Genomic DNA, 26,457 nt, shown 5'->3' with positions numbered 1-26,457 from the left:
TCCGGCTCTACAATATCCTTTTCAAGGGGATGCAGCCAGAGAGGTTTCCCATGTGTCACTGTGTGCCTTTAGGTCAGGCATCCCCAAACTTCGGCCCTCCAGATGTTTTGGACTACAACTCCCATGATCCCTGACCACTGCCCCTGTTAGCTAGGGATCATGGGAGTTGTAGTTCCAAAACATCTGGAAATCCAAGGTTGCCTATGTCTGGACTAGATGGTTCTTTCCAACTATGACTTTCTATGTGTGCCCTCCAGATGTTCTTCAACTACAACTCCCATGACCCCACGCTTCCCCATCCGTGATGCGGACAGCGCTAACCCCCGTAGTCCAACGGCTGCCTGACTCAGCAAGGCATTCCAACAGAGGTGCATAAACCCACAAGCCATAAGGAAAACCTCCTGGATCAGGCCAATGGCCCATCTAGTCCAGCATCCTGTTCTCGTAGCAGCCAACCAAAATGAAGCCCATAAGCAGGCCCTGAGTACATGAACCCTCTCTCCCTTACTGGGGCATCCAGAAACTGGTATTCAGAAGCATTGCTGCTTCTGACTGTGGAGGCAGAGCATAGCCATTGTGGCTAGTAGCCATCGATAGTCTTCTCCTTCTCCATGAATTTGTCTAATCCTCTTTTAAAGCCGGTTGGTAGCCATCACTGCCTCTTGTGGGAGGGAGTTCCATAGTTTAACTATGTGCTGGGTGAAGAAGTCCTTTCTTTTATCTGTCTGAAATCTTCCAGCGCATTAGAGGGTTCTTGTTTTTGAGGGTGGGCCAAGACTCGAGAGTCGCTGGCAGCGATCTTGTCTAGATGGGTTGAGGGTCTTCTGTTGTACAAATCATTCTTGACTCACAGATGCTGGCTTTTGTAAAAGAGGTCATGGCTGCTTTTATTTCTCATACAAATACTGAGGCACAGGGTCACTCCGCGCCACTGGCGTCGTATGCAAATATCTGGCTCATTTAAGACTATAGAGAACCTTTAGTCTCCATGAAGGAACTCACAGGTGGCGAATACTTTTATAAATCTTTGTTATTTGCAAAGGGAATCTTCGCGTGAGTTAATATTTTATAATCCCTTTAGAGTTGTCAGGGTCGTCTTAAGCATATCTGGTGCCCTGGCGCCGTGGTGCAAAGATCCCTCCGGCGCCCCCGTCCCGTCCCGTTTTCCAGCGCCCACCGCACGGCTGGCACGGGCGCAGCAGCGGGGTGCCCCCCTGGTGGCCCGGCCCTGAGAGTTGTGCAGCATCTTTGCACTTTTGTCCTTCTAAGCTGTGATGCCTTTATGGTTTATATTTTTGATTCCTTTGTTTTCTACCCCCCCCCCTATTTTAATCTTTCAGTGCGCCTCCATATGAGAATCAGCCCCCCCCCCTGCTGCCTTCCCTTCCCAAGTGGGTTTAAACAAACCCCAGTTGCTGTCTACTCAGAGCCACATCTTCTGTGCCCCAGCCCTTCTATTCATCCAGAATGAATTTCTGCTCAGGAACGGGAAAAGCCACAACTTGCTTCTGGCAAGGCCTGAGGGGGAGGAGGCTGTGAGAGCTTGTTGGTTGTGGCATGCAGATCGAGGAATGAAGCGTCCCAGTAATGAGGCATCCCAGAAAATGAGCAAGGCTTTTTCAACTCTGGGGAAGGAGGTCGGAATGAGGTCTCTGCTTGGCCAAAGGTGAAGCAGAGGGCACCCGAGGGTGCAGCTTCACCCTTCGTCACCTTTCGAGGCCTGCAGACTTCCCAGGAAATAACATAAGAATCTACTGGGATCAGGCCAGTGGCCCATGTAGTCCAGCACACAGTTCTCACCCTGGCTTACCAGATGTCCTAATGCAAACCCCGCAAGCAGAGTTTGAGCCCGATAGCCCTCTCCCCTCCTTTGGTGTCCAGCAACTAGTTCTCCAGAACAGTACTGCCTCCAATCAAAGCCAGTCCTGACCTAGTAACCCTCAATAGCCCTCTCCTGCACAAATTTGCCCAATCCTCCTTTAAAGCCAACCATGTTGGTAGCTATCGATGCCTCCTGCAGCAGTGAGTTCCATGGTTCAACTAAAAAGGTACTTCGGTCTTTCCTCAGCCTTCAGCTTCCTTGGGCGTTCGTGCATTCCAGTGTTAGCAGAGAGGGAGAACAGCTTTTCCTCTATGCGCTTTCTCCACGCCAGGCATAATTTTATAAGTGCCTTATCACATTGCCTCTTCTCTAAGCTAAAGAGCCCCAGACGCTGTAACCTTTCATCACAGGGGAGACCCTCGCTCACCTAGGTCATTGTAGCTGCTCTTCTCTTAACCCTTTCCAGCTCTACAATATCCTTTTCAAGGGGATGCAGCCAGAGAGGTTTCCCATGTGTCACTGTGTGCCTTTAGGTCAGGCATCCCCAAACTTTGGCCCTCCAGATGTTTTGGACTACAATTCCCATCATCCCTTACCGCTGGTCCTGTTAGCTAGGGATCATGGGAGTTGTAGGCCAAAACATCTGGAGGGCCGCAGTTTGGGGATGCCTGCTTTAGGTAGCCTTTGGCACCTCGCAGTTGGAAAACGTGGAAAGTTATGGGAAATATCCTTCCTTCCTTCATTTGCCTGCCTGCTCTCTGGCTTATACAAGGGTAGACTGCCTTTGCACATGGTGGCTCTGCTCTTTGTTGCCGCATAATGGGTCTGGAGTGGCGAGCGCCGCTTTGCACAGACACCTGCGTGATCTGGGACTCTGCTTTTGCTGCCAGCGATGAGTTCAAAACGTTCGCTGGCCGCTGGCTTCGTGACTTGATGTGCGTCTCCTCGGGGAGAGCAGATGCTTGACCTTTGCTCCACGTCTAATGGGACCGGGTTGGCTTGTTTGAAAAAAAGCCCGTTAACTGGGCTAATTGGCCAGCTCTGCCTCCTTTCCTTTGGGGTTTGCTATTCTTAGCCCCCGGGCTGCTCAGCGAGGCGACTGTTCCCTTTCGGCTGCTGTGCCAAATGTCCCCCTCGAAAGCAGTGCAGCTGAAGAACCTGGAAAGCAAAGGGGAAACGTAAGGAGAGATAAATGGACCACTCCTGGGAGCCTCCCCACCCCCCTTGCACGCCAGGCTGGGTGCCAGCTCAGGTTTGGATGCCAATGATTCCAGCAGGAATTTGTGGTTGCTTCTCGGCTGGTTTCAAAGTGAGGAGGTGCATTTTCAAAGGCTTGTTTATTATGCGTCTTATAAAACGTATACACACCACTTGATTGTAAAAAAAACACCCAACAACAACAACAATTTATTATTTATACCCCGCCCATCTGGCTGGGTTTCCCCAGCCACTCTGGGCGGCTTACAACAGAAAAATGAGATAAAGTAATCTATTAAACATTAAAAGCCTCCCTAAACAGGGCTGCCTTCAGATGTCTTCTAAAAATCTGGTAGCTCTTTTTCTCTTTGACATCTGATGGGAGGGCGTTCCACAGGGCAGGCGCCACCACCGAGAAGGCCCTCTGCCTGGTTCCCTGCAACTTGGCTTCTCGCAACAACCCATCTGAATGTGGTTTGCAAAAAAAGATAAAAGACAATCAAGGGAAAAAATACAGTACTTCAAAACATACAAAAAGTTAAAATACTGAAACAGGTTACAATTCATATCAGCATTTCTAAGCATATAGGTAAAGGTAAAGGGACCCCTGACAGTTAAGCCCCGTCATGAACGACTCTGGGGTTGCAGCGCTCATCTCGCTTTACTGGGTGAGGGAGGCGGCGTTTGTCTGCTCCGCAGACAGTTTTCCCGGGTCATGTGGCCAGCATGACTAAGCCACTTCTGGCGCAATGGAACACCGACACCAGAGCAGCGCACGGAAATGCCGTTTACCTTCCCACCGGAGCAGTACCTATTAATCTACTTGCACTTTTGGGCATGCTTTTGAACTGCTAGGTTGGCAGGATCTGGGACTGAGCAATAGGAGCTCACCCTGTTGTGGGGATTTGAACCGCTGACCTTTGATCGGCAAGCCCAAGACTCAGTGGTTTAGACCACAGTGCTACCCGCATCCCTTAAGCATATGTTGTTGTTGTTTAGTCGTTTAGTCGTGTCCGACTCTTCGTGACCCCATGGGTAGGTTTGCCTAAACTAGAATGTTTTTAGCAGGTGCTGAACAGAATATAGGGAAGGCGCGTGCCTAATGTCAAGAGGCAGGGAGTTCCGAAGGATAGGTGCTGCCATACTAAATGATTGAATTCTTACAAATGCGGAATAGGGGTCCTGTGGCACTTGTAACAGGGCCAGTTCTGCCAGTTTAAGCGGCCAAGCGGGCAGAAGTGGGGTAAGGAGAGATGTCATAGGTAAACTGCTCCCAAGTTGTTATGGGTTTTATATACTACCAGTAATAGTGACACCTTGAACTTAGACTCGTAGCAGATCTGCAGCTGGTATAGATCTCTGAGCGCAGGAGTTTTCTCCTCCTCCTCCTCCTCCTTCTCCTCCTTCTTTGGCGATCACTCATAGCCAAGTAAGATTGTCTTCCATAAACACAGTTTTAACAATGCGTATGTAAGTGACTGTGGAGGCCAATTCTGGATCCACCCATCCTTCCACAGTGGGGACATTGGTTTCCAGGCGGGAGTTGATCACGGTGTGGATTTGCCAAGCTTGCCTTCCTCTCAGCACGTTTCTCCCTTGCGTCCTGAGTTTGAGCATCTTCAAAGCCCATGACACCTTTGGTAAAGGAACAGGAGTTATATGCTGACAAGACCTCACCTTTGTTTGTGCTGAATGCTGCAGCACAATTGCTAACAGCAGCTTCCGGAACCAAGCCCGAGGGAGGCCCCACGTAGATGGTAGCATGACTCTTTGAATCTGTGTCCAATATTTGTTCCAGATTAAAGGCCTTTTGTTTTGGATTTGCTTTCTTTCCTTACCACCCCCCCCCGAGCACCCAGATAAGGTCATTGTCAAAATCTTGCTGCAGTCTAGCCAGTGTTTTCTGCCATGTGATTTTCTTCCCACCTCTTTTTTAAAAAAAATAATTGGAACACCAGCCTGTCTGGTATGAACACACACATCAAATGCCTGTTTTACGCGCGCGCGCACACACACACACACACACACACACACACACACACACCGGACTCCTGTGTGTTTAAGTTAACTGTTTCCAAGTGCTGGCCATTTTATTGGTTATTAATCACACTTTTTTGGAGGGGGTATGTCTATGTCAGTTTCTCTTCTCACCAGGCGGTGGGGTTAATTATGGATTTCCTTACATTTTTCATTTTTAAAATGGGAGAAATAATGCTATCTAGTTATTTTTAAAAAAGAAAATAAAAGAGAACATTAATGCAGGGAAGCAGGTACTGTAATTAACTCCGCCCCCCCCCGGGAACTGAAACTGACAATAACCCAGTTTGCGCATTACAGTAAACCCTAGACCAGTGATGGGCAACCTTTTGAGCTTGGTGTGTCAAAATTTGCCAAAAAACCGAGCATAACTCAGGTGGTATGTCACTTCGAGAAAAAAACCATAATTTTACGATATTTATAGTTTAAAAAACAAAACTGTATAATTGTTTCCCCTTTTAAAAAAAGGCCTGCCATCAGGTTCGCAGGGTGGGGGGGGGGCGGTTTCGGTGGCTCAGGAGCCCATCCGGCAGCTCCTGCAGCGCTGGTCACTTTCAGGAGCTCCGCGGCTCCATGTCGACCGCCATCTTGCCTCGCCGGAAGTCCACAAGGCCCCCAGAGATATGTCACCTGCGGCATTCCACCGCCGGCTGGAAGTAAGGTCTCGGCATGCAGCTGCGTGTCACCAAAAATGGCTATACGTGTCAGTGCTGACACGCGTGTCATAGGTTCGCCATCACTGCCCTAGACAATGATTGACTGTAACTGCACTGATCTGGGCTGTTTCCTCCTCCCTACTAGCACACAGATCTTCAATCCCTGGCATTGTTTTATGTTCAAACTGGGGTTCGGGGTTTGTTTTGCGCCAAAGAAACCACAGTCGGTAGCCAGCCTACTTGCTGTTTCTGACAGTGGAAGCAAATTGTGGCTCTTGTGGCAAGTAGCCATGGGTGTGAATTTGTCTAGTCGTCTTTTGAAGCTGTCCAAGTTGGTTGTCAGTCCCATGGCAGTGAGTTCCACCGTTTAACCATGCGCTGCCTGAAGAAGTACTTCATTTTCTCTGCCCTAAATCTTAAATCTTCCAGCATTCACGCAGAGAATGTTCTCCCCTTCTCTATGTACCATGCATAATTTTGTATGCAAGGGGCTTCTTGGCAATGAAGTGCTTTCTCTCTCTCTCTCTCTCTCTCTCTCTCTCTTTTTTTTGGGGGGGGGAATGGTCTTGTCTCCTGCGTGCCACATAGGAGGATCTTGGCACTTGCTCTCTGTGGAAAATGGCCCCAGTTTGCAACAATAGCAGATAAAAATGGCATAATAGGCGAGGTGGAATTAATTGCAGGGCGGGGGGACAGAGACGCTAGGAGTGCAGGTGTTTTTTCCATAGTGGTATCGAACGAGGGGCGGCTGCTGTTCCAGGCGCACAAGGATTGAGCCCGTCCGCCCATTTGCAAACACCCACCCATCCTCTCGAAGCGTACCTAGTTCCAAGGATCCTAGCTTAGCTGATGTTCCCCTGCATTCATTCTTTTGGATGCTTTCCAGAACTTTGCTTTTAGGTGTCACACTTGTCAGATCCGTTTTATTTTTATTTACTTTCTAAGTATGCACCCTGCCTTTCAGCGTTCAAGCTTTCAAGGCTGGGGAGTCTGGAGGGGAGTCAGACTGGGAGAAAGGGGATGGTCTCAACCACACGGCATGATCTAGGAGGGTTTAGGGTTCATATATATTACGTATAATTTTTAGGGATGCGGGGGGCACTGTGGTCTAAACCACTGAGCCTCTTGGGCTAGCCGATCCGAAGGTCGGCAGTTCTATTCCCCGCGACGGAGTGAACTCCCATTGCTCTGTCCCAGCTCCTGCCAACCTAGCAGTTCGAAAGCACACCAGCGCAAGTAATACAGGTGAAACTCGGAAAATTAGAATATTGTCGAAAAGTGCATTTATTTCAGTAATGCAACTTAAAAGGTGAAACCAGTATATGAGATAGATGCATGACATGCAAAGCAAGATATGTCAAGCCTTTATTTGTTGTAATTGTAATTATTTGTCATTAGGTGGGTCAATTATAAATCGAATGTAATTAATGAAATGTAATCGCTATGTTTATTTTTGTATTATTGTAACTATTTGTTTTATTACTGTGGAATTTCCAAAAGAAAGCATTTGTAAAAATTAAAAGAAAAATGAAAAGTTGCATTACTGAAATAAATGCACTTTTCGACGATATACTAGTTTCCCAAGTTTCACCTGTAGCTACCGCTGTGGCAGGAAGGTAAACAGCGTTTTTGGGCGCTCTGGCTTCCATCACGGTGTTCTGTTGCACCAGGAGTGGTTTAGTCATGCTGGCCACATGACCCAGAAAGCCTGTCTGTGGACAAACGCCGGCTCCCTCGGCCTGAAAGCGAGATGAGCGCCGCAACCCCAGAGTCGCCTTTGACTGGACTTAACCACCTTTACCTTTAACTTTTTATATTATGTATAATCTTATGGATTGTTGTTGATAATGCACTCTGGCATTATGCGTTGGGAAATGACAACGGGAATTATAATCCCTGGCATCTCCAGATAAAGGCAAGTGACCTGTGCATGCCTGCTCAGTGTGTTGTACAACAGGTGCTGCTGCTACCTGTTCATAGAATTGTAGACTTGGAATGGACCCTCAAGGCTGGTGGGGGCGTGGCTTAAAAAGAGGGGGTGTGGCTTGGTGAGAGTCCCAAGGACATATGGATTTGGCACTTGCTTATTATAAGATTGGCCATTACTATCATTAATCTCTCTCTCTCTGTGTGTGTTTCTTTATTTTGAACAAAATCCTTTTCTGGCTATACTTTTACATTTTTAAAAATGTAAATGAAAGTGTGTTACCTCTAAGGGGACAATGCTAATTTTTAAAAATAAAAAGGGGGAAAACATTTTGGCAACTCCCGTTCCCAATAAAGCACTAATCTATAATTTTCAGGGTTGGTTTCTCTCCCCGCCCCGCCCCCCATTTCATGGGTAGTAATGGGGATTTGTGTTAAAATGAACAAGTGCATAGTGCTTGATTAGTTATTGTTTTTTGAAACAAAAATAATAATAATCAAGAGTTGCTTGCAATTTATTCTTCCCCAAACTGGACCTTCCCCACCAATATCAGTTTATAGGTGAAAATGGAACAGCACAGCAAGATGAACATATTTGGGGGCGGGGAGGGGGGCGGGGAGGTATCCCATATCCTTGATAGGGTCTATTGCAATTCTGCTTGCAGCGTGCAGAAGAAGAGCAATGATTTATTAGTGCTTGGGAACTGCCTGTCTGGAAACGGCTGCTGTCTGGGCTGAGAGTAGTCGAATGAACACACTTTATCTTTTTCACTTACTCTGCACTCAGTGCCGAGGATGATGCCCTCCCCCCACAGGAAGCGAATTGAAAAGAGGAGGCAAGCCCAGAGCAGAGACTCATGCAGAGTCACAGCCAGCAACCTGTACTGTGAACTACTCATTTGGGCCTGTGAGAGCCTTTAACTTTTACTTCCCCAAAGTAAAATAGGCCAGTGGGTCAGCTCAACATAAAGCACCTGTTCCTGTTTAAATCAGCCTTTTATTCAGCTCCATGAGGACTGGAATCTTGCATTGTTTTTAATGAAAGGAGCAGAGCATTCAATTAGATCAGTGGTTCCCAAAGTGGGTCCGGTGGGATTACTACATTGATTGCTACGGTATATATACAGGTGAAACTCAAAAAATTAGAATATCGTTGAAAAGTTCATTTATTTCAGTAATTCAACTTAAAAGGTGAAACCAATATAGGAGATAGACCAGGGGTCCCCAGACTTTCTGCGCGGCGGGCCGGTGCCCGCCGCGCCGACCGCGCGGTGGGCCGGAGGGCAGGGGAGTGCGCGCGCAGCGGGCCGGAGGGCGGGGGAGTGCGCGCCCGTGCGCATGCGCACACGCACACGGGCGGGGGAAAAATCGCCAAAAATCGCTTGTGCGCATGCGTATGGGCCTCCCCCGACCCGGAAGTGCACCAGAAATGACCTCTTCCGGGTCGGGAGAGGCCCATACGCATGCGCACAAAGGATTTTCGGCGATTTTTTGCCGATTTTTTAGATCGTCGCTGCGCCGCGCGCTGTGAGAGCGGGCGGCGGCAGCGGGCGGCGGGAGTCGTCGCGGGCCGGATTGGAAGGCCGATTGGGCCGCATCCGGCCCGGGGGCCGTAGTTTGGGGACCCCTGAGATAGACTCATGACATGCAAAGCGAGATATGTCAAGCCTTTATGTGTTGTAATTGTGATGATTATGGCGTACAGCTGAAAAAAAAACCAAATTCACAATCTCAGGAAATTAGAATAGTGTTTAGCTACTCAATCCATAACACCTGCAAAGGGTTCCTGAGCCTTTAAATGGTCTCTCAGTCTGCTTCAGTTGGCATCGATGGATCAAGATAACCAATGTTGTTGAATTAATTAAATACCGTACTTGGATTTTGAAGAAATGTGCAATTATTTGTTACTGAATTTTAGTGTGGCGTTATCTTCCTTAGTGGGTCGTGCAAACAGCTGTTCTGAAGGGTCCTTTTTATGGAGTAGCTTAGGGGGCACTGGGAGTGAGTTCTTGAAAACAAGGGGGCAGTGGCACAGAAAAGTTTGGGAATCCCTGGTCTTGAAGGTCTCCAAAGGAGTCGGCAGGGTGCAAAGTCCCGGGGGTTTCTCTCCTTCAGAAATTTGTCCCAGAGGGTTTCTTTTATTCAGAGCATTTTGTGTCTTCTAGGCTAAGGACAGCGATGATGACGACGACGTCACTGTCGGAGTGGATCGGGACCGCTTCATGGACGAGTTTTTTGAGCAGGTGAGAACCCCCGCTTAGTTGCACAAATTTGTCAGGGAGTCAATTATTTGGCCTCTTCCTGCAGATTTCTCCCCCCGCCCCCACCAGTTGCCCCTTTGCTCCTTATTTGAGCAACTAGATGCATTTTGGGTGGCGGGGGTTGGGTGGGGGGTACACCTGGCAGCTCGAAGCAAAATGACTTCACTCCTGTGTAGATCACTGGGGAAGGGTTGAGAAGTGGGGAACCTTTTCAGTTTATGTGTGTCTCATATAGATATTTTACAGCACTGAAAACATTCAAAAGTTAAAAACAGACTTCAGTTAGCCACTGCAGAAGGTTGTACTCTTAATTGCCTGCATAGGCCCGGTGGAATAGGAAAGTTTTCAGCAGGCAAAAGTTGGCACGGAAGGCACCCTCTGAATCTCTAGTGGCATGGAGTTCCACAGGAATGGGCCAGTGTTGTGAACAGCCCTGAGATCTACAGCTGAAGGGCGGTACAAAGATTTTAAAAATAAAATAATAATAAAAATAATAAATTTATTATTTATACCCCACTCATCTGGCTGGGTTTCCCCAACCACTCTGGGCAGCTCCCAACAGAATAATAAAAAATTTATATTATATTATTATAAAAATATTGTATTAATATTATATTAATTAATATTATTTTATTGTTATTGTTATTATAATAACAACAACAATAACAACAATAATAATAATATTAAAGTGACAAAACATCAAACATTAAAAGGATTTCATTGCTGTCAAATGAGCCTCACCAGTTCCGGGGAACAACGTTCCTGCAGCGGTTCTTGGGGATTGAGCTGGGATAGAAGGTTTCAGGAGGTCCCTGAGCTACCCTGGACCGAAGTTGTGGAGGGCTTTCAAAATTAAAACAGGGACTCTGAGGCTGGCCCTGTGGCAAGTCCTTATTTTGGCGATGTTCGGTTTGATGTTGGAAGACATTCCAAGCTCTCTTGCTCACTCTCCCCCTCCTTCCTCCAGGTGGAAGAGATCCGGGGGTTCATCGACAAGATCGCGGAGAATGTGGAAGAGGTGAAGCGGAAGCACAGTGCCATTCTTGCAGCCCCCAACCCCGACGAGAGTGAGTAAGGCTGCCTTGCCTCTTCTTTGCAGTGGGCTGAGGTGGGGGGGGGGAAGAGCTTTTGCCGGTGCGACAAAACACTTTGGTCCATTTCTGTTTCCTGGGATGCACTTCTGCAAAATACTGCAGGCCGGAAGAGCTTTGTGTTAAGAGAAAGGACGTCTGGTGTTTGCTTCTTTGAAACCCCCTTAGTTTCCCCCCCCCCCCTGCCCGCAAACATTTTATTATTTTCACAAGCAGCAGCAGACCATATTTCACAACCCCACTCCACCCACCCCTGCAGAAACACCAAAACTCAATTACATTTAACTTGCGAGCCATTTCCGTTTTTAAACAAAGGCATCATTGCACAAGTTGCCATGTGTCCTTGGGTGCCTATAACCATTTTCTGTCGATATTGCAAAGTACAGTGGCAGAGCACCTGCTTGGCGTGCAGAACGCCCCAGCTTCAACACCCACACACCCGTGACATCTCCAGGAAGGGCTGGGAATATCCCCTACTTGAAACCCTGGAGAGCTGCTGCCAGTCGGTGCTGACAATACTAAGCTTAGATGCTCCAATAATCTGACCTGGTGCGAGGCAGCTTTCTGTGCGTGGGATGGGGATCCCTCTGGCATTCCTGCCTCCGGTGCAGCCTGGCTGACCTCAGCAGTTCCTTCTAGGCATATCCCTCTTCCCGTTCCCTCCCCTCTTGCCTCCTGTCTTCCCTGCGTGGGTGAGTGCCGGAGGTTTCTGTGTTGGCTGCTCCCTCTGTCGCTTCTGACTCACTGCCACGCTTCTCTTCTCTCCCTGCTTTCTCCTCCTCCTCTGGAGATTGTTGCCATCACCCGCACAACCCATTCCTGCCTGCTTATTCCATCTATACCCCTATCAAAAGTGGCCCCTGAGTGCTCAGCTGTCCTTCATTCCAAGGAAACAGAGCCCTGGGGAAGCCCTGGAGTTTCTCACCCTTGGGGTGGCATGGAATGCTGTTACTCCTCAAGCTTTGCTAGGTGGTTTGCCTCTAGCCCTTCCTCCCTCTTCTCCCAAGATAATATTCCATCCGCATAATTGCTTTCTCCGTTCACCGCTGGGAGGGTCAGCTCCTTCCATGCGCAGTCAACATCGATCTTGAGAAATTGCAGCCGCCCTGCCCACCCGTTCGAAAGAGAGCTGGCTGGCTGGCTTCTCCGGGGCCTCGGGATGTTATTAATGAGCTTTGGGCCCAGGCGAGAGGATGGAAAAGGCCAATTTTCCAGGCTGAGTCTCATCATCACCGTCCAAACACCTGCACTGTGGCAAGACGGAAATTGCACCCCTTCGGAGATGTTTTGTCTGTTGGAAAACACGGAGATGGGGAAGAGCTGATTAAGGAAGGGAAGGGAAAAAATGCCTTTGGGGAGGGGAAGCTGTTGTCAAGCTGAATGTGGAGCTTTATTCTGGGGTGGATGAGGCCACTGAGCCCTGCATGATGGGCAAAGGTGGCAATCCTCTTTGTCTCTGCCAATGTACAAACACAGGTCTTTTTCTGGGCTGCACCTTGGCAGCAGGATTGCCTGACATTTCCCTTTCCTTTATTAGCTGTGATTCTAATTGGACTAGATGAACCCTATGATTCCGCTACAGTCTCTTCTCCTGTACAGGTGAAATTCGGAAAATTAGAATATCTTCGAAAAGTGCATTTATTTCAGTAATGCAGCTTAAAAGGTGAAACCAATACATGAGATAGATGCATGACATGCAGAGCAAGATACGTCAAGCCTTTATTTGTTGTGATTGTAATTATTTGCCGTTAGGCGGATCAATTATAAATGGAATGTAAGTAATGAAATGTAATAGCGGTGTTTATTTTTGTATTATTGTAACTATTTGTTTTATTACTGTGGAATTTCCAAAAGAAAGCATTTGTAAAAATAAAAAATAATAAGGTGCATTATTGAAATAAATGCACTTTTTGACGATATTCTAATTTTACGAGTTTCACCTGTAATTTTAGTTAGCAGCTGCCTGATAGGATGCAAAGAGCAAGTCAGTGGATGCTGCTGTCCTCTGCATGGAGGCAGCAGGCGGGGGAATGACAGATCTCCAGGTATTGTTGTATGAAGACACCCCTCAGCCTTTGCTGTTGGCCTTGCTGGCCTGGGACTGATGGGAGACGGAGCTCAACAGCAACTGGGGTGGTGGTGCAAAGGTCCCAACCCCCTACGCTGAGGACTGAATCTTCTCGATCCAGCAGGGAAAGGTAGCAGAACACCTGCCTCAGCCTGATCAGTATAAGCCAGTTTCCTATATACCTGTTTAAACCAGCCATTAATTGAGAGCAATGAGGACTAGAGTCTTGGGTTGCTTGTAGAGGAAAGGCCACAGCTCATTGGTGGAGCCTCTTCTTGTCTGTAGGCCCTGTCCTATTCTTTTGCTTCCTGTTGACTGCAATTTTTATGAGTAATTGTAGGAATGTGATATTATAGTAAGATTGCATCATCGTAATATAAAACACCCAGGGCCGCTGCACTAAGTGTGTGTCCCACACATCCCCAAATCTGTTGGGGGGGGGGACTCAGAACAGATTTAGGGGCTCTGCATGGGGAGGGAGGGAGTTCTGCCATGGAAGGAAAATCCTCAGATTCAACGCTAGGCTCTTGAAGTCTTCTGAGAGCTCAACAGAGATTAAAGATAAGGCATTCTCCCGCTTGCAATGAGGATTTGCCCTTTAATTATTTTCTTCTCCCTGCAGGGTGGGAGTTAATTACTGGCTTCTGTGCATTCCGCCCCCTCTCCTTTTTCTTGTATAGCAAAATAGCAGTGCTGCCTGTCAGAGTAGACAATACTGGCTGCATGGGCTGACTCAGTGTGGGTGAAAACTTAACGCTGCTTGGCATTCCCCGCTGGCATCTCTGGGCAGGGCTGGGAGGGAGCTCCGCCTGGACCCCTGGAGTGCTGCTGCCAACTAATGGATATTATTGTTTATTTGTGGAGCCAAAGACCTTATGAGAAGCAAAATAGAGATAGCAGAATATATAATACATTGTGCATTTAAAATAATTGTGCAAACCAGACATTCTGTCAGATAAGAGTTTGTTCCCCTGAAGAATTTAACTTGGCTTCGCCACGAACTTTTCTCCTGAAAATTGCCACTCTAAAGGCAAAACGGGCCACTTTTTCAGCAAGTGTCCCCTAATAGCACATAAATGTATTTTTATGCAAGGGTAAATTGGGCATGCGTTGTTTTCTCTCTTTACGAAGCTCTGGGAAAGTGAGAGAATGGGGTTTATTTATTTTTTTACCAAGGATTCTCGGGATCCCTGTCAAACTGCAACTCCCCGATAGTTTAAGGGCACCCTTGACAGTTAAGCCAATTTAAAACTGCTGGAGTGTGAAGCAGGCATGAACAAATCTTGCCAATATTATTTATTTATTGAATTTATATACCGTCCTATACCTGGGGGGGGGGGGTTTCCTCAGGACAGTTCATAGAATAGAATCAAGATATAAAACAACAAAATACAAAGTAAAAATAAAAACAACCCAATAGCCCCCCCCCCAACACATTTTAAAAGGACATAGGATGTAAATCAGATCAACCAAAGGCCTGGTTAAAAAGGAATGTTTTTGCCTGGCACCTAAAGGTGTATAATGAAGGCACCATGCGAACTTCCCTGGGGAGAGCATTCCACAGGCGGGGAGCCACTGCAGAGAAGGCCCGTTCTCGTGTTGCCACCCTCTGGACCTCTCGAGGAGGGGGCACACGAAGGAGGCTTTTCTCAGTTTCCCCTACTTCAGTTGGGATTCCACATCATAAGAGTTGTAGAGTTGGAAGGGACCCCGAGGGTCATCTAGTCCAACCCCCTGCAATGCAGGAATAATAATAATAATAATTTATACCCCACCCATCTGGCTGGGTTTCCCCAGCCACTCTGGGCAGCGGCTTCCAACAGAATATTAAAATACAATAGTCTATTAAACATTAAAAGCTTCCCTAAACAGGGCCGCCTTCAGTTGTCTTCTAAAAGTAAAATAGTTGCTTATTGCCTTGACATCTGCTTGGAGGGCGTTCCACAGGGCGGGTGCCACTTCCGAGAAGGCCCTCTTCCTGGTTCCCTGTAACTTGGCTTCTCGCAGTGAGGGAACCGCCAGAAGGCCCTTGGCGCTGGACCTCAGTGTCCGGACAGAACGATGGGGGTAGAATGAACAAATCTTACCATTATTATTATTATTATTAACCCCATCCTGCCCACAGCCATCCCTGAGTGGGCTCGAACCACCAACCATTCAGTTAACAGCCAGATGCACTGACCCACTGTGCCACAGAAGGGCTCAGCTTGCATTAAAAATGGGGAGGGTTCTCATGAAAATTCAGCAGCATTTTCATGTGAATTAGTCCAGCGTCCTGTTCTCGCAATGGCCGCCCAGATGCCCATCATGGGAAACCTCCAAACAAGACCCAAGCTTCTGTCGCGTTCAGAAGCTGCTTCAAACTCTGCAAGAAGGACATAGCAATCATGACTAGCAGCCATCGATAGCCTTAATACTCCATCAATTTGTCCAGCCCTCTTTTAAAGGTTGGTGGTCACGACTGCCTCCAGTGGCAGTGAGTTCCACAGTCTGCGCTGCGTGAGGAAGTCCCTTTCTTTTATCTGCCCTGAATCCTGCAACATTCCACTCCATTGGATGTCCCCGAGTTCTAGGGTTAGGAGAGAGGGAGGGAAACATCTCTCCATCCACTTTCTCCATGTCAGGCATAATTTTATTACCATCCATCCTGTTGCTTCTTAAATGCTGCAACCTTCCTTCATAGGGGAGTCATCCCCTCGATCATTTTGCTTGCCCTTCCCTGAACCTTTGCCAAACTATTCCAAGTTGGTAAAATACTCATAAAATTGGAGAAACAGAGAGAGATATAGCCACTCTGGCAGCTTATCTCTCCTTCCTCTTAGCCCAAAACGCAAGAAGGGCTTTCACACTCGCCAGAAGCTCGGCCCTGCCCTCGCCGGTCCCGGAAGGATACTACAAAAAAGTTCCATATGCCCCAAAACTCTGCGTCTGTTCATTGGGGAAAATAGGAAGCTCAGAGCATCTATTTTTTTAGATGTCCCTTCTATGAAGAGGCACGTAGGGAGATCCTTGATTCCATGCTGGCGAGGCTAACTGACCTCCCGGAAAAGCAAATATACAACCTGCTCCTGTTCGGCAAAGATCAGAAGACAACCTGGACGGTCGCCAGATTCTCCGTTCAGATCTACAGACACAGACCTTCCCCTGAGTCAAACTAGGTCGTTTGAAAGTCCCTAAACCCGGTTCCCCGAGCGACCCAGGGCCAGTTCTCTGCGGCAGCTTATCTTAAAGCTTCAGCCCGGACACTGAGATCCAGCACCGAGGGCCTTCTGGCGGTTCCCTCATTGCGAGAAGTGAGGTTACAGGGAACCAGACAGAGGGCCTTCTCGGTAGTGGCACCCGTCCTGTGGAACGCCCTCCCAGCAGATGCCAAGGCAATAAGTAACTATTTTACTTTTAGAAGACAACTGAAGGCGGCCCTGTTTATGGAAGTTTTTAATGTGGTCTCCGGCCGTAATAAAGTTATTCATTCATTCTGGTGAAATACTCTAAGGCTGGCAAAGGGGTTCTTTGTAGGACAGTGTGTAAGCATGCTGATTGGAAAGGAGATGCGCTGGAAGCTCGACTGCAATCCCCTTCGGCCTCACAGAGGGCTGAGCGTAACCTCGGGCGTCTGAGGCCCTGCACAGATGCTCTGAGCTGAGCGGAGAGTCTCGGCGCGAGGCTGCCAGTGCAATGTGCAGAGACCTCGCCGTGCCCCCCGTTGCCTCCTCTGTGCCACCCTGACTTGGCTGCTCTGCCAGCGTTGCTTGGTTACGTTGGCGATGTTCAGAGTTCCAGGTGACGGCAATTATCTCCTCTCCGGGCCGAGGGAGGGTGGGTTGCGGAGGGGGCAGGGAGGGGGCAGGCTTGCACCTGGCACTTCCAGCGCCAGGCAGCTTGGGGAAGCTGCAGGAAAAGTTCAAGCAGAGCAATCCAAGGGGGCTGGAGCGCGCCACCCCTGCGAGGCAGGGCTGCACCTTTTGGGCTTAGGCAAAAGCTGATGGGCAAGATGGGAGGGGGAATAATAGAGGTTTGTGCAGTGAGGTCTGGTTTGGAGAAGGAGTTGGAGGGAAGGACTTCTTCCCCACCTCCCCCATTCTTTCTTTAAGCATTTATTTCTTTATTGCATTACTATTCCACCATTGTTTCCTCCGAGTAGCTCAAGGTGGCATACTTGGTTCATCCCCCTCCTCATTTAATCCCCGCTACAGCCCTATAATGGGACGTGGGTGGCGCTGTGGTTTAAACCACTGAGCCTAGGGCTTGCCGATCAGAAGGTCGGCGGTTCGAATCCCTGCGACGGGGTGAGCTCCCATTGCACGGCCCCTGCTCCTGCCAATCTAGCAGTTCGAAAGCACGAAGTGCAAGTAGATAAATAGGTACCGTGCTGGCGGGAAGGTAAACGGCGTTTCCGTGCACTGCTCTGGTTCGCCAGAAGCGGCTTAGTCACGCTGGCCACATGACCTGGAAGCTGTACGCCGGCTCCCTCGGCCAATAAAGCGAGATGAGCGCCGGAACCCCAGAATCATCCGCGACTGGACCTAATGGTCAGGGGTCCCTTTACCTTTACAGCCCTATGAGGTAGGCTAGGCTGAGTGGCCCAAGGTCCCCACCCACTGAGCTTCATGGCAAGTGGGGATTTGAACCCTGGACTCCCAGGTCCAAATCCGACACTCTAACCACTATACTGCACTGGCTCTCTACATTTATATTTATTATGCGCTCTCCCCTAACATATGCATTTTGGGTACGTCTTGTTTGGCTGGAGAACTCTGTGGAAGGAGGGTGGATTCCAAAGGAGAACCTCATTTTGCAGGTTCGGTGTAGATTTTGGGAAGTGCAAACAAGGCATGTTTGTGTTAAAATGTGGACCACAAATTGAACATGCATCCGATCCCAAAAGGGACTTGGCCAGAAAAGATCCCTAGGGTGGCAGGATTTGGCCAGCACAAGGCTGGAGGATAAATTTAAGCAGGGATGCCTGGCCCGACACTCATCGCAGTTCAAGGGACCGATTCCAACAGGGCCAAAATCCAGCTGTGAAATCAGGGTGCAATTATGGTCATCCACAAGCATTCCTAAGAACTCAAAAGAAAGTCCTTCCCTTGGCACATAATTAAACTCTGGAACTCTCTGCCACAGGAGGCAGCGATGGGCACCGACTTGGATGGCTGTAAAAAAGGATTTGACAAATTCATGGAGGAGGAGAGGGCTGTCAAGGACTCAGAAACATGATGGCTGTGCTCTGGCTCCATGGCTGGAGGCAGCAGGGCTTCTGAATCCCAGTTGCTAGAAGCCGCAGGAGAGGAGAGGGCTCTTCTGCCTGGGTTCCTGTTTGTGGGTTTCCCATTCCGGGAATCTGTTTGGGAATTGTAAGAAAAGGATGCTGGAGTAGGTGAGGCCATTGGCCTGATCCAGCAGGCTCAGATGGTGTTCTTATCTTCTCCTGCCTCTTCTGCCTTCCAGAAACCAAGGAGGAGCTAGAGGACCTCATGTCTGACATCAAGAAGACAGCCAACAAAGTGCGCTCCAAGCTAAAGGGTGAGTATCTGCTCGCACAGGGGCTGGTTTGGCTTCCGACCCCCCCTGTCTCTTGACTTGAGGCACATCAGAGAGAGGCAGGTAGCATGGCCAGCCTTAGGTGGACATGGCAGGAGATAGAACTGCAAGACTCTGGTGGCAAGCTTAGTGCAGGGGGCCATATTTTGAGGCTTAAGATTTATTTTCCTGGGAAACTCGGCTTGTGTTTCAAGTTTCTAGTCCTCATGCTCAGAGGTGTTGTGGGAAATGGCTGCCCAGATCTCTGCCTGAGCGTAACTTTGGGGGGTAACAGGGGCATCTGTGCCCTACAGAGCAAGTTGTCATTCTCCAATTCAGAATGGAGGAAGACCCTAAATGGGGCAGTGGAAAATGATCTGCAAGTCAAGGGTGTCGTGGGAATGTCTGCCTTCTTTTTTTTCAAGATTTTGAGTCCTCATGGCTTCCAAGATCCTTTTGGCTGTGCTGGAGATCTCAGAACCAGGGCAGCTCTTCTCCTCTCTCTGCTTGGAGATAACAAAAGGAAATACAATTTTAAAAAAATTCTTCCAGTAGCACCTTAGAGACCAACTAAGTTTGTCATTGGTATGAGCTTTCGTGTGCATGCACACTTCTTCAGATACACTGAAGCAGAAGTCTCCAGACCCTTATATATAGTGTGAGGGTGGGGAGGGGTATTCTCAGGAGGGTGGTGGGAATGGGTGTTTGACTGATAGGTGTGGAAACTCGTTGATGACTGTTAACGACAGCAATTTGTCTTACAGGAAAAAGCAAGGGGTGAGATGGCTAAAGATAGCTTTATCATGTATAATGAGATAAGAATCCAATGTCTTTGTTCAGGCCAGGTCTCTCCATGGTTCCAAGTTTGGTAATGAGTTGCAGTTCAGCAACTTCTCTTTCCAGTCTATTTCTGAAATTCTTTTGTAATAAGACAGCTACTTTGAGATCTTGTATAAAATGTCCTGGGAGATTGAAGTGTTCTCCTACTGGCTTCTCTGTCTTGTGATTCCTGATGTCAGATTTATGTCCATTTATCCTTTGGCGTAGGGTTTGGCCTGTTTGTCCAATATAGAGAGCTGAAGGGCATTGCTGGCATTTGATGGCATACGCAATGTTAGAAGATGAGCAATTAAATAGTCTTGAGATGGTATGTTTGATATTGTTGGGGCCCGTAATGGTGTATGTGGCAGCAAAGTTGGCGTGTGGGTTTATTGCAGGCTCTGAGACCCAGGTTCAGGCCCTTCAGCTCTCTATATTGGGACAAACAGGCCAAACCCTCATACCAAGGACAAACTTAGTTGGTCTCTAAGGTGCTACTGGAAGAAAAGAATTTTTTTTTGTTTCGACTACGCCAGACCAACACGGCTACCTACCTGTAAAAGGTAATACAGATTTGCATCCTTTATTTGGGCGGCAGGGTTCATCTTTCATGGTCCAGATTTTTGCTTTTCCTTCTAAATTAAATGAGGTGCAAATGCAGGCCCGCAAGTGTGCTGACTTTGCTGGGGCAGTTTTAGGGATGCTCCTAGATAGTCTTTTGCCTTCCGGGGAGCTATTTTTAACCTAGTCTGAAATGGGCATCAGGCAGGCTAGGAGAGAGAGAGAGAGAGAGAGAGAGAGAGAGAGAGAGAGAGAGAGAGAGAGAGAGAGAGAGAGAGAGAGAGTCCCATCTGTTTCTCAACACCCCCCTTTCTCCTCTGAATGTCTGATCTGCTTTTCTCTCCCCCTTAGGTATTGAGCAGAGCATCGAGCAGGAGGAGGGGCTCAACAGATCGTCAGCAGATTTGAGAATAAGAAAGACCCAGGTGGGTGGCCCTGTTACCTACTCATTGCCTGGTCTACGAGTTCCTTTTAAGCCCCCGTTAAAGCCTTATGACCCAGTGGGCACCACTACTTCTTGTGGCAGTGAGTTCCATAGATTAACATCCATTGGTGTGAACTTCCAAGCTGAGGTTCGGGGCACTTGGAAATCTTATGTGTCGCAATATGTTGTTCGTAGTCATAGAATCATAGAATTGTAGTGTCGGGAGGTACCACCAAGGGTCATCTAGTCCAGCCCCCTGCAATGCAGAAATCACAGCTACAGAATCCCTGACAGGTGGCCATCCAACCTCTGTAAAAAAAAAACCTCCAAAGAAAGAGAGTCAACGGCACTCTGAGATAGTCCTTCCTTTCTCCTCTGGCTGATTGGTTCCATTCGAGAGACCCAAAGGTCTGGCGTTGTTGTGGTTTGTGACAGATAACATTTAAATTTTGAAATATAAAATGATGGAGCTGTATTTGATTTCTACCCAAAGTTAGTCGCCATTAATTTCGGTATGTCTACTCTTGAGCAGAACTCGGCAGGCTTACACCCCCTTGGATGCTTATATTTTGAACTTCACAGTTAAAAATAATAAAAATCAGTTTTGTTACATTCCTTCTGTTTTATGGTTTATACGACTAGACACCTCCTGAAGATTTTGTCTGCAAGCCTGGCCTTTAATGCTTTAAAAATAAAATTCTCTCTTTCCACTTCCTCCACACCACGCATAATTTATTTTTAAGAAACAGTAAAACTTCTGTCACGTCCTTTCATTGAAAAACACCAAATCTTGGCACTGGATGTTTTCCTACCACTGGCAGGGGTGATGAACATGGCCCCCCAAATCCTCTCCATCTGGCCCTTCGGACACTCAGTGGCCCAGCTCCACCCTCTCCTCATGTGCTTCAGCCAAACTGGGATGTGCCCTCAAATCTGCAATGGTGCTTCTGCGGACAGAGGATGGGGTGCTGTTTTTTTTGCAGCTGGAACATACAAAAGAAAAATTTGCATCTTTTGCTCAGCCCACTTTTGCCTCAGCCCCACCCACTGCTGGTTTGGAGCTTGTTGGAATTGGTCCCCTGCGCTGTGAGCTGGGTGTTGTCTGTTCAAATTTCTCCTCAGTGCTGTCCTGTCGACCTAGGAATCTTTCATCCAATATTTCTGAATTCTCTTTGGGGTGTTTTTTTTGGGGGGGGGGGGAAGAGACACATTCCATTTGTGGTTTCCATTTCAACATACTGCTGCCTCGTTCGCTCTTCCAAAACAAAGCAAAAGGCAAAAATTCAGCTCCCCTTTGAATTTCCCCTCCTGCGACTACGAAGCTCTCATGCCAAGCAAGGTGTACTAAAAGGAACTGCTTTAGGGAAAGTAAAGGTAAAGGGACCCCTGACCATTAGGTCCAGTCGTGTCTGACTCTGGGGTTGCGGTGCTCATCTCGCTCTATTGGCCGAGGGAGCCGGCGTTTGTCCGCAGACAGCTTCCGGGTCATGTGGCCAGCATGACAAAGCCGCTCTTGGCGAACCAGAGCAGCGCACGGAAACGCCGTTTACCTTCCCGCCGGAGTGGTACCTATTTATCTGCTTGCACTTTGACGTGCTTTCGAACTGCTAGGTTGGTTTAACCCACAGCGCCACCCGCGCTTTAGGGGAAGTGTGTACCAAATAAAAATGTGTAGAGTGAGTGTGGTGCAATGGTTATTGTGTTTGATTAGGACCCAGGAGAGATCCAGGTTCAAATTCAGCCACAAAGCTCACTGGTTGCCCTTGGGGAGGGGGGCAGTCACTGCCTCTCAGCCTCACAGGGTTGTAGTGGGAATTAAACGAGGAGTCCCTTTGAGTCCACAGCTCCCGTAGTCAACTAGATTATTTCTGCGGTACCCCTGAGGGGCTAGGAGCCCAGTTATGTCACCCCTTGGCTTCAGAGCTGGCAGCCTCTCACCCGTTTTCAGCCTCCTCTCCCCTTTTCCTGGGGATCCCTCTGGGCAGCTTCTGCCGCGGCCCTTGGTCTCTAAGCTGGCCCTCTGCCCCCTAAGAGGGGTACCTCTCAGGCAGCCCTGTTTAGGGAAGTTTATAATGACTGTTTTAATGTATTTTTAATCTTTTGTTGGAAGCCACCCAGAGTGGCTGGGAAAACCCAGCCAGGTGGGTGGGGTATAAATTGTTGTTGTTTAGTCGTTTAGTCGTGTCTGACTCTTCGTGACCCCATGGACCAGAGCACGGCAGGCACTCTTGTCATCCACTGCCTCCCGCAGTTTGGTCAAACTCATGTTCGTAGCTTCGAGAACACTGTCCAACCATCTCGTCCTCTGTCGTCCCCTTCTCCTAGTGCCCTCCATCTTTCCCAACATCAGGGTCTTCTCCAGGGAGTCTTCTCTTCTCATGAGGTGGCCAAAGTATTGGAGCCTCAGCTTCACGATCTGTCCTTCCAGTGAGCACTCAGGGCTGATTTCCTTCAGAATGGATAGGCTTGATCTTCTTGCAGTCCATGGGACTCTCAAGAGTCTCCTCCAGCACCATAGTTCAAAAGCATCAATTCTTCGGCGATCAGCCTTCTTTATGGTCCAGCTCTCACTTCCATACATCACTACTGGGAAAACCATAGCTTTAACCAGGCATCCCCAAACTGGCCCTCCAGATGTTTTGGCCTACAACTCCCATGATCCCTAGCTAACAGGATCAGTGGTCAGGGATGATGGGAATTGTAGTCCAAAACATCTGGAGGGCCACAGTTTGGGGATGCCTAGCTTTAACTATACGGACCTTTGTCGGCAAGGTGATGTCTCTGCTTTTTAAGATGCTGTCTAGGGTATAAATACTATATTATTATTATTATTATTATTATTATTATTATTATTATTATTATTTATTTATTTATTTTATTACCTCCAAGAGGCAACCTTTGCCTACAGAGCTTAAAGCCAGGGCTGCTGCAATAAACAGCTGTGCAAACCTTTGGGAGGCAGAGACACAAAAGGGCAACAGAGGAAGGAGGGAAAGAAAGAAAGAAAGAAAGAAAGAAAGAAAGAAAGAAAGAAAGAAAGAAAGAAAGAAAGAAAGAAAGAAAGAGGGCCAGAGGCCAGAGTTGCCCATGGCACCCCTGACCATCATTCAAGGCACCCCAGGATGACACGGCACACTGATTGAAAACCACTGGCATATACCATCCTTGAGCCCCCTGGAAAAAGAAAAGGTGGGGATATAAATTCAGCAAATAAATAAATTGATGCAACATACAAGAACTTGTGATATTTTAGGGGAATCGCTTTGCAAGAATGTGCCCATTGGGGGGAAAACGGCATATGAAAAGTGCTGACAAATTCTGTGAAAAAGATGCAAAACAAGAGCTGAACTCAGGGTTGAGAAATGAGCAGCTGAAATGGAGGGATTCATCCATCTCTGGTCCAGTTTCAAAGCGGAAGGCTGGATTAAGGCTGAGGGGGCGAAGCAGCTGGTTTGGGGGGGTGGCTCCTCGTGAGATGCCTCCCCTTCCCAGGGGGTTGGGGAGGAAGAGCCTGACTTTTCCCCTCTTCCCAGCCTTTGTGGATGCTGAAGGGCACCAACAGCTCGTCTTCACAACAAACAAAGCCAGATCCAAGTCATCGCGCCCCCCCCCCACCTCCCCGTCACAGGATGATGAACAGCCAAGGCTAATCTCCAAAGAAACAGCATCTCTCTCTCTCTCTCTTTGACTCCCCGAAATGGAGCAGATGGGGAGAGCAAGTGTGAAAATGTTTTGCTGTGCAGCCGCCTGTTCCTTAATCAGAGGCAAGGAAATGTGGTTCCTGAGCCGGGGCGGAAAGCAGGAAGCAGCGGGTGGGTGGGATGCTCTGCTCTTCCGTGCTTCAGCCTTTTATTTCTCTCCTGAATTACGCAAGGGTATCGGGAGTAGAACAAGGTGGGGCCGTCTAGAGGAGCGAGGCGCAACCTGGTGCCCTCCAGGTGTTGTGGGTCGGGAGCTGTAGCTCCCATCTGCCCCCCAACTGACATGGCCAAGGGGTCAGTGCTGGTGCCAGGGCTCTGACTCCTGAGGGCAATTGTCGAGGGTCCACACACCCCACAAGGGGGCTTCCCGGACCTGCTCTTCCTCTGCCCCATTGCAAACGCTATGAATTGCAGGATATGTTGTGTGTGAAGGAGGTTTTCTTAAGAGCGGGGGCTTGATGGATAGTGTGGTCTAGTGGTCAGAGTGCGGGAATAAGACCTTGGGAGATCAGGGTTCGAATCCCCACTCAGCCAAGAAATCCGCTGGGGGACCTTGGGCCAGCCTTGCGCTCTCAGTCTAACCTACCTCATGGGTTTCTCGTAAGGATAAAACGGGGTAGAGGACTATGTACGCCACCTTGAGCTCCTTAGAGGAAATAAATGTAATAAAATAAACAGAAGTACAGTGGTACCTCGCAAGATGAATGCCCTGCAAGACGAATTTTTCGCAAGACAAATGTGTCTTGCGATCTGATGGTGACTCGCAAGACAAATGTGTTTTGCGAGAAATTCGTCTTGCGAATCGCGGTTTCCCATAGGAATGCATTGAAATTTAATTAATGCGTTCCTATGGGCAAAAAAAAGACATTTCAATGCATTCCTATGGGAAACCGCGATTCGCAAGACGAATTTTTCGCAAGACGAATTGACTCGCGGAACGAATTAAATTCATCTTGCGAGGCACCACTGTAAATCAATTGTCATAGAATCCTCTTGGTGCCGGTTTTTGAAATTCCCTAGGCACATTTTGTGTCTGGTGTGGGTTCAATTGTGATCTCTGGATGCCTGGTTGTCGGTCCTGCAGCAGACAGACTAACATGCTTACCGTTCTGGAAAATGATGGCAGCCATGTTTTCTCTCCCCCCACCCGCCCAGCATTCCACCTTGTCCCGGAAGTTTGTGGAAGTGATGTCAGAGTACAACGCCACCCAGTCTGACTACCGGGAGCGCTGCAAGGGCAGGATCCAAAGGCAGCTAGAAATAAGTGAGTTGCTTCCGTGCTCCCCCTTCTCTTGAGTATTGCTACCCGTTGTTCGCTGTCTCCTTGCAGGGAATCCGCTACTGCCAAATGTTTTATTCCCATATTTTTCTGTGCTGTTCTCCTGACTATTCAGGTCTTGTCTTTGTCTTCAGTCACACACACACACACACACACACACACACACACACACAGGCATTATCTTATTCACTGCATATGGGAAACGTCCTATTTTTCAGGACTACTGTGCCTTTTATTGGAAGCTTCCTGGCCAGCATGGTGACAATATTGGTTCCTGTTTCTGGAAGTGAGGCTCAAATTGCTGATTTCTTCTCATTGTTTCTCTCCATGCTTAGCTGAAAAAGTAGTATTTCACTATAAAAGAAAGATAACGAAACAACTTTATTTATTTATTTAATTCATTATACACACACACACACATACCACTTGATTGTTTAAAAAACCCTCAAAGTGGTTTACAAAAAGGTAAACCAATAAAATGGAGAAAAATTCACAAACATATTATTATTATTATTATTATTATTATTATGCATACCCCGCCTATCTGGCTGGACGGCTCCCAACAGAATATTAAAACACACAAAATATCAAACATTAAAAACTTCCCTGAACAGGGCTGCCTTTCGATGTCTTCTAAAAGTCAGATAGTTCTTTATTTCCTTGACATCTGACGGGAGGGCGTTCCACAGGGCCGGCGCCACCACCGAGAAGGCCCTCGGAGCTGGACCTCAGTGTCCGGCCTGAATGATGGTGAAGACGCTGCTTCAGGTATACCGGGCCGAGGCCGTTTAAAACATGCAAAAATTAAAATATTAAAACAGATTAAAATTACCTCTAAATAATTAGATGCCAGGAATTTTAGAGCCCCCGGCCATGGAACCATAGCTGAATTAAGGGGAAGTGTATCTCAATTTCAGTAAGGCTCTTGACAAAGTTCCTCATGATATTCTTGTGTAAAAAGCTGTTAAAATGTGGGCTGGGGGGGTGTAACTGTTAGGTGGATTCGTACTGCAGAGAGTTGTACTGGATGACACTTGTGGTCCCTTCCAGCTCTATGATCTCCTGACCATCAGGCCATGCTTGCTGTGACTGATG

The 26,457-nt window shown here is 48.0% G+C and overlaps 1 protein-coding gene across 1 annotated transcript in view; it reads left to right on the top strand.

Moving 5' to 3' along the window:
* STX1A (syntaxin 1A) overlaps positions 1 to 26,457 on the top strand; it is a 41,498-nt gene that overhangs the window by 2,187 nt on the left and 12,854 nt on the right. Inside the window, exons 2-6 of the mRNA XM_035139470.3 lie at positions 9,804 to 9,881; positions 10,867 to 10,966; positions 18,507 to 18,581; positions 20,310 to 20,383; positions 25,239 to 25,347. Coding sequence (XP_034995361.1) covers positions 9,804 to 9,881; positions 10,867 to 10,966; positions 18,507 to 18,581; positions 20,310 to 20,383; positions 25,239 to 25,347 — 436 coding nt within the window. The remainder of the gene's footprint in view (positions 1 to 9,803; positions 9,882 to 10,866; positions 10,967 to 18,506; positions 18,582 to 20,309; positions 20,384 to 25,238; positions 25,348 to 26,457) is intronic.

The sequence above is a fragment of the Zootoca vivipara genome, chromosome 14, assembly GCF_965207765.1.
Source record: "Zootoca vivipara chromosome 14, rZooViv2.hap1.1, whole genome shotgun sequence".
In the NCBI taxonomy this organism is placed as follows: Eukaryota; Metazoa; Chordata; class Lepidosauria; order Squamata; family Lacertidae; genus Zootoca; species Zootoca vivipara.
This window is presented reverse-complemented; position numbering and strand designations above follow the sequence as displayed.